Below are 15,235 nucleotides of genomic sequence, written 5' to 3'. Positions count from 1 at the left end.
TAAAAACTGTAGGGATTTATTGTAAGGTGTTGAACAAAATCTGTTTATTAAAAGGTTTATCAAAAATATTTAAAAAAATAATTTTACAAGTTTACATGTATTGTTGATTATGTTTTAATATCAAGTAATTTTTATTACAAAAATAACATACTCAAAGTAACTTTTTGTTTCCTTTCAGGTTTTAATCAAAAATAAATTATTTACTAAAATACGATACATATTTTTGTTCTTTTAAGGTATACATAATTACACTTAATAAATAATTACTACAGATAAAATTAAAATTAAATACTTTTTTGAATCGCAAGTGATATGATTATAAAAACAAATGGAGCATAACTACAAAAAACGAACAAAATTTAAATCATGAAATAATTTAAAAAACTTTAAAAGCATAATAAGGTTCTTCCAATAAATAATTTAAATCATATTAAAAGTACAGTATGAAACATGGTTGAATTAAACAATTAAATAAATGCTAAAAATACACTCTAATACATACTAACTGTTACACGCAATTGTAATGAAAAGTATCTTAGAGCAAAAAAAAAATGCATAAAATTTTATGCTCAACTTTTTTTCTTTAAACAAACAATAGTCTTGATTTTAAATATTTCACTTTTTATTAAGTAGATTTAACTTAGTACGTACAATGTTTTGAACAACGTCAGATTGCACAGTTTTTACAAAATTGTTTATTCCTTCTTCTTTTGTATCCTCGATTCTTCTAATTATTTGTCGTCGCATCAAAAACTTTGTCTGAGAGTAAGCAAGTAAAGGCACATTAGTCAATTCTATGAGCTTTCTTTTTGACGCCTCTTCAACTTGTTCAAGAGGTACTATTTCATCAAGCATGCCTATTATTTAATACGTTAAATATTACTTTATACTACAAAACAAAAACATACCATAATAAATAAAAGCTAAATAGTAGTATATAAGGTATATTTTTACAACAGATATAAGCAATTACTTTAAATGAACTGTAAGTACATTATAAATAATGTTATATAAATAGTTTTAAGAAATTTCTTGCAGGTTTTCAAAAGTACACGATTTTAAGTCTATTTTTAAATTAAATTGAAGTTTAAGGTAAAAAAACTATCTTAATTAGTATAACAACATTGAAAAGATACTGTCAAGGTATTTTTAATTAGATTTTTTGTGTCAATTTGATTTTTTTTGTAAAAATTCTTTAAATTTCCAGGTTTTTTAGTTATTTATGCACAAATCTAGGTTTTTTCAAAAATTTCTCAAATTCCAGGTTTATTCAGGATTCCAGGTCTTTTGGCAACCCTGTATACACCATAACAATAAAAAGTTGATTGAAATAGAATAAGCGTAAACAAAACATTTTAAGTACTAAATATACATATTTATTTTATTAACAAACTACAATCTACTTTAAATTTGTAATACTTCTGATGACAACTATTTATTAGAAATACTTAATTACTTAATAGTACCTAAACTAGTTGTTATCTTCTAGCTTAATAACCCAGATTAATATTATTTGGAGAGTTTGTAGTTCTACTAAATGTGTAAATTTAGAACATTATAATTTATCTTGAATAACTTAGATTGAAATTGTGCAAACTTATAACAAAAAACTAAACATCACACAATTTTTTTTTAATTTTCAAGCAATACTCATAGTATGCAACATGGACATAGCTTGATACAAAGCTGCAGCGCTTCAATTTTTTCAATATTTTTTTTTAACTCTTTATTCAAAAAATTCATGCAGTTAGTTTTAGATAACTTGAAAATTTATAAAATACATTTCTTTAAAATAAACAAAGAAAAGTACTTTTTGCCTTACTCGTCAGCATTAAATAGTGGTAAGTATGAAAATAATCAAATAGTTTGGTAGTATATAAATGAAAAATAGATTAAGTTATATGTAGATATAAATAAATAGAATCTAAATTATAAAAAAGTAAAAATTAATCTCTAAAAATGTTATCTTTTCAAATTGCCACCCTAGCATACGTGGGTAGAACAAGCATAAATATGACAAACACACAGTGGACTGGCTAACGGCAATTGACTTTTTTAGTGACAAAAGAATTAAACATAGAGTTGGTAATTTGCATCACTATACATTGTAAAACAGATTTTTTTTTCAAAACCAGCGTTTTTTCTTATCCTTTTTAAGTGTTTCAGAAATATGTTTGTTCAAATGCGACCAATTTTCGTTAATATTTTGCTTAGAAATTACCTGAAATGCTTCTTAACTTTACACCAATTTTAAAGCTTCAATATAACTAGACAAAAAAAAAAAGAAATACTTATTTATATATTCTTATTACTTTTTCTATCTGATATTTTATACTTCCCAGTAATAAAAAAGACGGGTTATTTAGAAATAAAAAATACTTGATTTTTTTTTGTTTTTAAAATAACTTTATTTTTTAAATTCTAGGATGTAGAAATTTTGTGAAACTTTAGGTAATACTGAAGCATTCATATTCAAACATTTTAACCACTCTGTTTTCTACTATAAAATTAAATCGATTAAATTGGTTATTAGTGTTTATTTTATGGTACTAAATACTTTTTTAATTTAACTTTTATAGTTTTAAATAACTATCAGAGTTCGTTTACAAAACTTTGCACTTTTAGACTTACATACCTCTGCTAAGACCGGGTTTACAGCTTTAAGTTAATTTAGCTGAATTGTAAAAATTTGTGGAAGTAACTAGATAGGAGTAGAAAAGTATTTTTGTAAAAATTGTTTTAATACTTTTAAAGTTGTTTAACTGAACCAAAACCAAAAATTTACCATATTTAAAAGCAATATCAGCACTGTGCACTGGACCAGTAAGAAGTGAATATTCTGCAAACCTTTTACTGTTAGAACAGTGAAACTGCAACAAGTTTAACATTTCAACTGGGATACCCATTTGAGCTTCTGTTAATCCAATTTTAATGTTAGGAAATCCAACTCTAAAAAATTCAAAAATTGAAAACTTCAATTTATTAATTTATCTAAAAAAGTATAGTTGTTTACATATAACTAGTTTTTAACGTTAATTGAAACATACTTCGCAAAAAAAAACGAAGCATTTTATTTTAAGGTTCTACATAAAAGTTAAAAAAAGTATGTTTTTCATAACTTAAAGTAGAAGAAATTGAAAATAAAGCAAAATTTCATGCAGGAACTTTATAGACATAAATATCAAGTTACTAAACATCTTAGAGAAATATTTGTGAAAATAGCACTGATTATGTTTTAAAATTAACTTTTATTAAGTTACAAAATTTTTCAACATTTTTTTTTTTAATGTTTTACTTACAAAAACTTAAACGTTTAAAAAATATATGTTTTCAAGTAACCATAGACATATTGAATAATTTTGAATAAAAAAACTTAAATTAGTTTCACTTTAAAACTTTATAACAACAAAGTTGAAAAACTTTAAACACCTGTAATCTGCTAGTAGAGGAAAAGCACAACCACCGGCTACTGCATGACCATTTAAACACGCAACTAGTGGCTTACTAAACCGAAACATGCTTAAACACCAATCTTGTACACTTGACCACAGACTTCTGAGATCTTTTGTTGAACTTAATATTTAAGTTAATTACAGAATAAACAAATAAGTTTAAAGTATTAAAGATATAATTCTAAGTAAATTAGTTTAGTAAGATTATGGTGTACTTTATATATAAAGATATGTTTGGGATTGTAAAACCTTTTTCAAGAAATGTATTTTCTTATTTTTCTTAAAAGTAAAGGAACTCCATGAAAGTATAAAAACCATTTTTTAAATCAAACTACATAGAAATTGTTGACACATAGAACCTAAGAAAAAACTTGCTAACCATACATATGCTTTAATAATTTTCATATACGTTTGTTATTTAATGTATATTCGCTTGTAGTTTTTTTCAACTACTTGTTTTTATTATATAAAATTTTAATACTTTGGTTGTAAAAACTTTTACATACAACTATGTAGATAACTCTAGCTCCAATATGTAAACAAATAGCAATGTAGAAAAAGATAATAAAAAACTTGTAATTGTTTAAAATATCAGAATATATACCTGATTATAAAACAACAATAATAATAAAATAAAAATAATAACATATGAAATTATTGCTAATGAAAGATTATAATTTTTTAACTATCATAAATTAAGCAACAAAAACATCTATTTGTTTTATTTTAGACAATTTTAAATTACAACAATTAAAAATTTTCAACTAACAATACTTTATTTTAGCAAAGATAAGGTATCTTAAACAAACTGGATTAAAGAAAAATTTATTCTTTTATGTTAAAATATATACTTGTGATTTAGCTTAATTAATATGAATTCTACAGACTGCCACTCTTTAAAGCAAAAAAGTCAGCCTAAATGACTAAAAATAGCTTTAGTAAACCTGAACTTATAAGAAAACTTAAAAAGAGTAGAAAAAAATTAAAACTAAAATATATATATACTAGTAAACATGCATTGGTACACAAAAATGTTGTACTTAAAATAATAACAAAAGATACAGTATCTAAAATAAATAAAAAATAATTAAAAATTCTCAATTTTTAAGAAATAAAAATTAACCTTAAATTTAATAAAACCCTAATTAGCCTGGGTTTTGCTAACGATTTAAAATAATCCCGAGTTTGACAGAGATTTACAAAACCTAAAACTAGCTTAAGTGTGGAGCAAAACAGATTTTTTTTTAAACACAACTTTATTTTAATTTTGAAGTATATTCGATTTATAATAGCTTTCTTTTATAAGTTTCACATTTTAAGTATTCTTACAACACAATCCTTTTTTACATAATAAAAATTAGATTAAAATGTTTAAAAGCCACTGCTTAAAAACTTTAGAAAATAGATTTTAAATGAAATAGACAGTTTTAGCTAGTATTTTCAATAAATTATCCATCAAACTCTCTAAATTTGTTTTGCATTAATTCAAAAGTTACTTAAATTTAAAATCAAAGTTATAAGAAACTGGTAGCTAATTAAAACTATGCAAATTAATAATAACTTGTAAAAAAAGTCTTAAACCCATATGACCTTATCTACTATAGTTTAAAACTAATACTAATACATATTTAAAATGTGACTTACGCATTTTGTAATCCATTTATATCAAGTCCTGCTGAAAAAACCTTTCCATGAAATTTAGTTTTCATTAAAACACCTTTAATTTCATCATCTTCATCTAAATTGATAAAGCAACTTTTGACTTCCTTCAAAAACTTGACATCTAAGCTATTGACTTTTGCTTTTTGTAGAACAATTGTAGCTATACCTTTAGTTAAAACACTTTGATAAGTATAGAAAAATAACATAAAATTCAAAACATCAGATAAGATTTTTTTCTTTGCATAAAGTAACAGAATACATTAAAATTGTATATCTAATAATCTATGTTAAACAAATTTATTATAATAAAAAACCTTTTGAGTTAAGTAGAACAGTAAAGGTTAGGGATTTTATACTAATTTAAAATGAAAATTAATTGAACTATGTATGATAGCTAAAGTATAACTGATCATAAAAGTATGAGTACTCAAAAATATTTTAATTAAGCCATTGATTTAGTTGCAGCTATGTAGCCTATGAGTAATCGGAGTTTTTGATAAACTTTTTTTAATTTCAAATTTTAAAACTACATATGACCCCTGGAAAGCATCATATGAACTTGATTTGTTGGAACTTGAACTTTTGTGTAACTAATACAGACATATTTTACATTTTTTTAAAGTTCTAGCACAATCAATCTTAAATATAGTTTTAGCGGCAGCAACACTGACACATTCACTTTATCATACTCACTGATAGATATACACATACACTTCATTACACATAATAAACACTGAACTTGTTGAATTTGTTAATAGAAAAGTTAAAAGTTGACAAATCTTTACTGTTTGCAGAAAAAAAAACTGTTTAATCAGAAAAATATTTAATTATACTTTAATATATACATATACTTCAAAGTTCTTTTACAAACTTAATTCAGAACTTTTAAAGCATGTGTACTAAGAAATTCTTAAATTTTTCCAATAAAGCCTTAGCTTTGGTAAAATTTAATGCACATAAATCAAATTCTTATTAAAAAGAAACTCTTTAATCTAGTAAAAGAGTTACCACTATTTGGGACACAAAAGTAAGGCTGAATATGTTCAAAAACTAGCTTGAGTTTTTAAGAAAAAACAAAAAAAAACTTTTAATATGAGCCAAAAACTGAAAAAAAAAATTGTTAATCAAACTTAAATACCTAATAAGACCAAAAGAAACTGGTAGCTAATTGCTAATAGATATACAATATTTTTCAAAGAAAGAGAAGAATTAAAATCATAAAAATCTAGCCTGGAATTTGGGAAAAAACCCAAATAGCCTGAGTATTTATAAAATTTCAAACAATCCTAAGCAAGTTGCAACCCTGTTATAGTCTTCTTTGTAACAATCTTTTACTAAAACATTTATTTAGAAACTTAGCCTGATTTGGTCTGATGCATAAAAACCATATAAAAAATAAGACTTTTTGTGTTGGTATTAAAAATAAGATCTTAAAGTCACAATTTTTTTTAATATTCAAAGACGCTCTTTAAGGTGGTTATTGTAATATAAAAACTTAGTACTCAACACATATAATTAAGAAAGAACACTGACTAAGAATGCTAGGTGTTTTGGCAGGCGCCTGAACATTCTTGAACCAGGAGGCATGAAATGGTGGACGGTGGGAACATTGCTGCTTGTTGTGCTTGTTATTTGGTTGTCCTCGCTCAGGGCAGCCAAAACTGTACTAATCAGCATATGTATCAGTCCCTTTTTCAAATAAAAACACATATACTGAAGGAAATTTTTTCTATGGTAAAAAAACATCAGACTTCCTCTTCCATCTACAACAATAAAGGTTTTATGAAGGTCAAGCAAGCAATTTGTCACCACCTGTAATTCTACCTGCCCCCTTTAAATTTAACATTAAACTAACCAAAAAATAAACAGTAAAAAAAAACTATCTATCAACTGAAAAAAATCCCTTGGTGACACTTCATTTGGTGAACACTCACAAGGTTAAAATCTCAACACTAAAAACCTCAAAGTGTGGGAAAATCATTAAGCTCAAATCCTCAAAAAAGTATTTGTTGACGCTGCAACAATAATACATCAACAATCCAAATGAGTGGTCAGTGTCACCAAAGTGAACTCACAATCAGCCATTGTAAATTTAAAATAAACAGTGTCTGACAAAACTGCTACACTATATAAAAACATTTAAAAAATACTCAAAATATATATATATATACATATAAAGAACAGTGAAAAATTGTACTTGTAAACGTAGTGTTTTATCAATATATACATATATAACTAAAATTAAAAAATAATAATTTTACTAAAATTGATATTAACATTTATAGTTTATTAAATAAAAAATTTAAAAAGAATCATTATAAAAGTTTGTTAGTAATACCTTAACATAAAACTCCGAATAAAATACTGCATTTACCATTACACACAAGCATAATAAAAAACACAAAAAAAATCTAGCACTTGTTAAATGTTTTAAAGCAAAAAAATCTCACCTGTATTAGAATCTTTTTTTATGTGCAAATAATTGGATATACTTCTTAAATTAGATGCTAATTTGTTATGTTCAAACAATTTTTTGTTTCTTAAAAACATTTGCTAGTTTTACTTTCAAAAACCCTTATAGTTAGTAGAAATATTTTATAAAATTGCTGCATTTATCATAAAAATCTGCAATCATAAAAGATGTTCTTTTCTCATTAAGAAAATGATTTTATAGTTCTTATTCACTTATCCGGACATGTTGGGCAAGATTTTTCTATAAACATGTCAGGAACTTCCGGATAAGTAAGAAATTTTTTTTTCATAAAACAACATAACAGCTGAATATTATGCAATACATAACAAATAATTGAATCTAAGCTCCTCTTTTTCTGCTTTAAACTTTTCTTAACTTTTAGAAGTGTCTTACGAAGTACGAAGTCGACTTGCCTATTCCAAATTGCTCCATTAGAAAAAACTTTAGCACATAGTTTTTTACCATTTTACAAACATCTAGTTTATTTTATATGGTAAGTGCAATTCGTTTTTTTTTTTTTTGAATTCTTGTAACACGTCTGACTCTAGTCCATTTTTAAAACCTGGTATGTTGAGTGTGTCAAACTTATATAACTTACAAATAAAAGTTTAAAAAAATGTCATACAACTAATCTTAAATAGAAGTGTTTGGATTAACAATTTTTATTATAAATTTTGAATTTAAGTTTACTCAAACATAAAATAACTGTTATACATTCATTATTAGGAAACTTTAAATTAAATCAATTTTCAAAAAATATTTAAAGTTTAATTGAAAATATTAGTCATATTTTGAATACTGTTATATAATATAAATAAAAAAAACTGACTTTCTTTACATACAAAGGTTTTCGATAAAAAAACTAGTTTTGAACAAATATGGAGTGTAAGAGTTAGTGTGAGTGACATAATTACGGAATAAAAATGAACTAAACTGGGGAGTGCGGAATATACAAAGTGACTTTAAATTTTCTTACACGAAAAGCTTAAATACTTGCATTACACAAAAGTTTTTGTATTTAATATTGATTTATATTTTAATTTTTTTTTTACTGAAGCTGTCCGGATAAATGAAATCTGGATAAGTGAATAAGCACTGTACTATATTACTATATAGGTAAGTGCAAGTTAGATAAGTGTATATAAAAACAATTCTTAAACACTTTAATTAAATATAAAAATAAAATTTTTTCTAACTAATTTTATGCTAAGTTTAATAATTTAATTGCTTTAGATAGTTAAAAACATTTTGAACAAATAAGTTAAGCTTAACCAATAGAAAGTTTATTTTTGTGGTTTAAAATCGTTCTATTCAACAAAAAATTGATATTTTTTATCTCGTTAATAAAATTTATGTTTAGAAAGCTCTGTATTAGATTCCTTAGATGTGATTTCGTTATTTTAAAAAGTCTTAATTTTTGACGAATTAAGAATACAAAGAACAATTTAGGAGCACAAATAAGTGCTAATTGGTGTTTGGTTTTGGGGCAGTTATACAAATATTTTTGTAACATGACACTATAACAAATTCATTAAATAAAATAACAAAAAGTATTAATAAACTCATTCAGTTCTTTAATTTTATAAGCGTTAACTGAACATTTTTAATTTATAAAACAAAATACTTTATTTATGTTTCTAAATACCTTTTATAAATAAAAAATAAAAAAAGTAAATTTGTGCTACTGGGTGCAGTTAATTTAATGACTCTAGCTTTTAATCAAAAATATTATAAAAAATGTAAATTTTTAACATAAAAGTTAAATATGTATACTAACTACAAATTTTTAAATGTATTTACTTTTTTAAGCTTTAGTATATAATTTGCTCTATATACTTAAAGAAATATGTGTTTACCTTTAAATTTGTTTTACAACTTTTGTTCAAAACTTATGATAGTTAATAAAAACTTATTGTTTTAGTCTTAATTGTACTATAAAAAACTGAAAGCGTATGGCAACATAAACAACAGAATATTTAAATGCAAAACTATTTTGGTGTTGCATTTACTTGCGGTTTATTCTTTTCCATAAGTGAAAAATTTCAAACTGTTTGAAATATTTTTCAAGTAATTAACTATTTGTTTATTTGGAGCCTCCAAGTTTGAGGTATGTTCTTTTATTATTTATTATTAACTTTTAAAGTAATGGTAAAGGTTAGGATCTTTTATCAAATAAATAACATTTAGGCTAGGGGTCGGCAGGCATTTCGTGGTCGTGGTCAAGATTTTGAAATCCTAAATATTCGTAGGCCGCAATCGTAGTTTTAGTTTTTTCTTTTTACAGCAGACCAAAAATATTTAGTTTAAATTTCGCATTTCCCGTAAATTTTTCATTTTTTATTGTTATTTAATTCCACCCTTAGATTTTCTAGTGTACGTTTAATAAGAAAAAATTTGCGGGATGTAGTTTGCCGACCCCTGAGTTAGGATTATAGTAAGATCAAAATTAGTTATACGAACAATTTATTCAAAGTGTATATATATTGTTAATAATAAGCTAAAAATATTAAACTAGTTACCTAATTGTTTTTAAATACTTTTATAATACTTTTATAAATTTCAAACCTAATATAAGTATCGAAGCCGTTAAATTTACCTACATAAACACCACAAACTAAATTTATAAACTCATCTAAAAAATTATTTGATTGTTCTTATGGCAATTTGTTTTCACTTACAATAAAAAAGTGTAAGTATCTAAATGGTTTTACTTTAAATACGTTTTATTTTTGAATAAACCGTTTAGTTGGTTTTTTTTAACAAAAATAAAGACTAATATTACCAGCATTTAAACACTAATTGTTTTTTCATTTAACACTGCTTTTATTTTAAATTAAGTACTAGTTTATATTCTTGTATAAATCAGTGGTATTTTTTTACCGCACGTTATAAAAGTGTTACTTAGTTATGTAATACAGTAATCTGAAATTAAAACTAGAACTTACGAACAATATTTTCTTTAATGTTATGATTTTTAAACTTAAAATAAAACAACGTATGATACAAATACTTAATTGATGTTAGTAAACGAATAGTAGGGTTTTGTATGAGTTTAGTTGATTTCCTATGTTTATCATATTCTTAAACTACAAAGTTTCAAAATAGAAAAAATAAAATTACACGGAGAAATATTGTATGAAAAACCATCAGAGCAATAAAGTTTGCTTAAATTACATTAATTTTATTAATCAGGTAGTTGAAATCTCATACATACATGCCATACCATTGTATGTAACCACAATATAACTAAATAATAATATTCATTACCAACTTATCCTGATTATTTCGATATAGCAAAAAGCTCTTTTCACGATGCCAAGTTATACGGCATGAAAGATTTATTAAAGATAAAAAAAATTTGGATTTTAGAATCATCTTGCCAATATAGGACGATGATTTTTACATAACAAACAGCCTTCTTAACAACCCCATAAAATATTTAATAATAATAAGATAATATTGAAATTGGTGTCGTAATACTTATAAAAAACCCTAAATGTTTCTTAAATCTAATCTTAAACAGCCGTGGCCCAAATACAAAATTTAATTATACAGCTACGTTTATAATATACCTTCGAATAATGTATGAAAATATCTCAACGAAATTAAAAAAAATATTTTGTAAACACAGTTCATGTTTTACTATGACCACGGTGAATACTCCATGTTCAAATAAATAAATTATAGAAGAAAAAAACATATATAAAAGTTCAATTAATTTTGTCCTTGACATGACATTAAACTGTATCCTGGTGTATGACTCGTTAACCGAAAGGTTTTTTCGTACACAATGTAATTAGACCATATTTTTGAGCCCTTTTTTTCGTCGAATAGACAACATATATATATTGAAAGAATATAACAAACAGTGAAATTGATATTTATTAAAACCTAGATGCTTTTAAATACATGCCTGTTAGAGTAGTTTGTTGTTAAGGTATAGAGGAATACTCTTTATATATCTTTGTAATTGCTTTCTTTTTAGAGGATTAAACTCAGTTCCATGAATAAAAAATTAATTTATTAAAATACTAATTGGATTATTTACGATTACAAGTAATAATGTGCGAAAAAACTAATAAAAAATATAACTTAAATAAAGTCTGAACCAAATTGACAAAAAAACACTTTAAACAGCATTTTATTGAAACTATAATAAATTGAAAACTAAAACTTTGCCGTGTTCACTGTTTAGACTCATTTTTTTGAGATTTTTTTTAAATTGAAGATACCTGCAGTATTGTTTTGTAAATACAATATAATTTTTACAAAAATAAAGGTTTATTTCTCCTTTTACACTTATTTAGGTTCAAATGTTACTACTTTAAATTAGTGTATTTTTTTTTTATCACAAGTACACAGCTCAACAACAAACCATAAACAATGCTAAATACAACTGTTTTGGATTATTAATGAATGATAGTTTTTATTTTGTTTTATACTTTTAGATAAAATTTAAAACATGCTAAGGTAGCAAACACCGTATACATACCAATACTTAATCATCTTTTAACACTTATCTTTTTAATAATTAGTTTAAGTTTTCAATGTGTTTTTCTTCTTCCGAGATAGTTAACTATATAAAACTTTAGCTAATCCTTTCTTCAAAAGAAAATATTATAAGTTTTATTATTTAATAAATCGATTTAGTAGTGCATAAAAACATAAGTAAAACCTTAAGCTTATTATTTTCTTTATTTGAGTTTTATTTAATAATTTATTTTAAATTTATGTCTTGTTTTTGGGAACGGGTCAAAAATGCACGAAGACAAGTTTGCACGAAGAAAATTTTGCTCGAGTGACAGTTTTGCACGGAGGGTCATTTTTGCACAAAAGTAAAAAAAAACAGATAAATAAATTATATAAAAAAATACAGAAAAATAAAAAATTAAAAAATAAATCATTAAAAATAAAGCAGGAGAAAAAAAAACTACTGACCGAGGGTAAGGGTTAGGGTTAACAGTGATAGTAAAAAACTAAAAATAAAACTAAAAAAATTGCTATTAACAAAATAGCAAGAAAAAAAAAAAATTAATCAAAAAAAAAAAACTATCAACCGAGGTTAAGGGTTAGGGGTAATAGTGATAGTAAAAATACAACAAATAATAACTAATATAAAAATAAAGAATTTATTAATAAAAAATCAAACAAAAAAATAAGTTACTGACCGAAGGTAAGGGTTAGTGGTAACAGTGAAAGTGAAAAAAAATTACAGTAAACTAAAAAACAAAAAAATTGAACCTCCGTGCAAAAGTGTCTTTGTGCTAAAGTATCTTCATGCAACTTTATCCGCTCGTGCAATTTTGTACGCTCATGCAAATTTGACACCTACCCGTTATTTTTATTTGCATACTTATATCCAAAAATATTTATTTATGATCTTAGCTTAATATTTTTTTAGAATTTTCTTTGAGTTATAGTTATTTGTAACAAAAAATTTTTTTTTTTTGAGACAAGTTAAGTAAAGCAAAAAATTTCTGTTGATTTATTAAATTAACGAAATTAAACAATTAAAATTATATTGAATAACGAAAAAACAGACATTATCTTTTAAATTAAAGTACTCACTCAAAAACCTTATAAACCATTTGAATAAAATAGATCAAACTTTTTTTAAATTACAAATAATTCAATAAGAAATAAAAAGTAAATAAATTAACTAAACTGGTATTATTTTTTGAATCAACATACTGTAATAATAATGTAACATAATTTTTATCGAAACCTTAAAAAATCATATGAATAAATCTTAAGCGTATTAAAAAACAACAAAAGTGTAACACAATAGAATATTGAAGGATAGCAAAAAATGTATCTAGTTGTTAAATAAAGTTTTATATTACTTAACATTTAAATTATACTTTATTTCACATTTAACGACTGTAACAAAGTATAACTATTTGAAAAATTAAGTTTTCAGTAGTTTATAAAGGTTATACACTATTTATCAATAAACTAAACATCTACAAATTTGTTGATATATTTTTTCTTTTTTCAAGCGTTGAAAACATTAAAGTTTACTTTTGACTGATGTAGGCTACGGTTTAAACAACCCTGTCAAAAATAAAATTATGTGTATATTGTTTAAGTTTTTGCATACTACAATAAAAAAATATAACAAGTAAAACCAGTAGATAAGCTTAAAAATTAAATTCTTAGGGTTAATTGTTAAAAGTTAGAAGTAAATATATGTTTTAAATAAAAATACTAATATTACAAACTAGATAAGCTAATTATAAAGCTAAAAAATAGGTATGCTAGTTTTTATATTTGATATTTATAATACTAATGTAATTAAAACTAATTATCTAATATTTTTTTAATGTCAAACAGGGACTTTGCGTGTGGTGGTGCATTGCCGCAATTGCTTCACCTTAAAAATTTGTAAGAAAAAAAAAAAGTATCTATAACGTTTTAGTTATTTTTTAAAATAAAGTATCTTATAAAACTTCAATTTAGACAACGACCATTTTGTTCACAACACTGCCGCAAACTCTTAGTTACCTGCCGCAGATATACTTAAAAAGAGCAAAATATTTTAAAAATTAACGAAAAATCAATATCTTGCAGTAAATAATCTAAGTTGAAAGTTCTATGTTGACATTGTCAAATGAAATATACTATTGTTTTCATAATTACTATAAAGACTTGACTTACACTTAAATGTTTCAAGATGTTAAACAAATGACTTTAAAAACTAAGAATATTCTTTTATAAAATAGGAGGGAAACACTTAAAGGTAGTTATCTTATTTTTATATTAACCACTTATATATTTATTTATAGTATATAATTATTAATGCTTGTTTTTATATTTATAATTAACTTGTTTCATTATCATGTAAAACATTAAAAAAACCGGCTTTTCGTCATAACATAATTATGTATAAAAAAAGTTAAGAGGAAATAAGAATTTAAAAAAATACACTTAAGGTCTTTAGCTGTGACTTTATAAAATAAGATATGACATAGGAACTTTGTTGCTTGTCAGTATTGACAAGTACTAACAAACATTTTTTTCTTTAAAGTCTTTCTTGATAAAAAACCTTAACTTATCTTTATAATCGTAACTTGGAACTTCAAAACTTTGGATATTAAAAGGTTTAACCATGTACGCTAAGTATATTCAAATTGTTAAAAGACACATCACATTGCCAAAATGTTAAGAGTTAAGACTTAGCAATAAAAAAGAGTTTTAGAAAATAAAATCAGTTTGTTGAATGTATTGTATCACTAAAAGTTCAGAAAAGTTTTGTGTCAAAAAAAAAATATATATATTTTTATTTACATTCCACCATCAGGACAGTTAAAATATAATGTGGAGTCAGAATAATTAAAGTGCAAAAAAAAGAATTTGAATGTTAAAGCTACATTGACAATCAATATGCGACAATCAATAACAGCACACTTTTTAAACAGTTTTAAGCTGAAGCTATGGATGGTTGTTGTAAACTTTACAAGCTACATCCCTTAATGATACAACCAACAAAATCTCAATAAATGGAAACAGACTCAATTGTGTTTAACATTTTTGGTATAGGACTCGAAAAACATAATTCTTTTTTGTTAAAGGGAACAAAACAGCAATATTTTACAATATAATAATTAAAGACTCTTGTAATACTATACTATTGGTTTTTTTCAAGGTT

The 15,235-nt window shown here is 24.2% G+C and overlaps 1 protein-coding gene across 1 annotated transcript; it reads right to left on the bottom strand.

Annotated features, from left to right (window-relative positions):
* Positions 1–336: 336 nt before the first annotated feature.
* On the bottom strand, positions 337–7,689 carry LOC145831945 (enoyl-CoA delta isomerase 1, mitochondrial-like). Its single transcript, XM_082939300.1, has 5 exons — positions 7,565–7,689; positions 5,097–5,280; positions 3,430–3,573; positions 2,786–2,949; positions 337–857 (listed from the first exon to the last, which is right to left on the bottom strand). The coding sequence occupies exons 1-5, from the start codon at positions 7,662–7,664 to the stop codon at positions 616–618; spliced, it is 834 nt and encodes a 277-aa protein (XP_082795426.1). The 5' UTR covers positions 7,665–7,689; the 3' UTR covers positions 337–615.
* Positions 7,690–15,235: the final 7,546 nt, after the last annotated feature.

This window comes from Thalia democratica, chromosome 3 (assembly GCF_965202585.1).
Source record: "Thalia democratica chromosome 3, ktThaDemo2.hap1.1, whole genome shotgun sequence".
In the NCBI taxonomy this organism is placed as follows: Eukaryota; Metazoa; Chordata; class Thaliacea; order Salpida; family Salpidae; genus Thalia; species Thalia democratica.
Note: the sequence above shows the minus strand (reverse complement) of the source record. Positions and strands in the feature narration are given on the sequence as shown.

Bases quoted from the DNA above. Each gene is read 5' to 3' on its own strand.
- LOC145831945 (XM_082939300.1), bottom strand. From the start codon at position 7,664: ATGTTTTTAAGAAACAAAAAATTGTTTGAACATAACAAATTAGCATCT. The intron at 5,281-7,564 runs GTGAGATTTTTT...TTTTAACTAAAG, and splicing joins AAAAAAAGATTCTAATACAG to GTATAGCTACAATTGTTCTA. The intron at 3,574-5,096 runs GTAAGTCACATT...TTAAATATTAAG, and splicing joins ATAAATGGATTACAAAATGC to TTCAACAAAAGATCTCAGAA.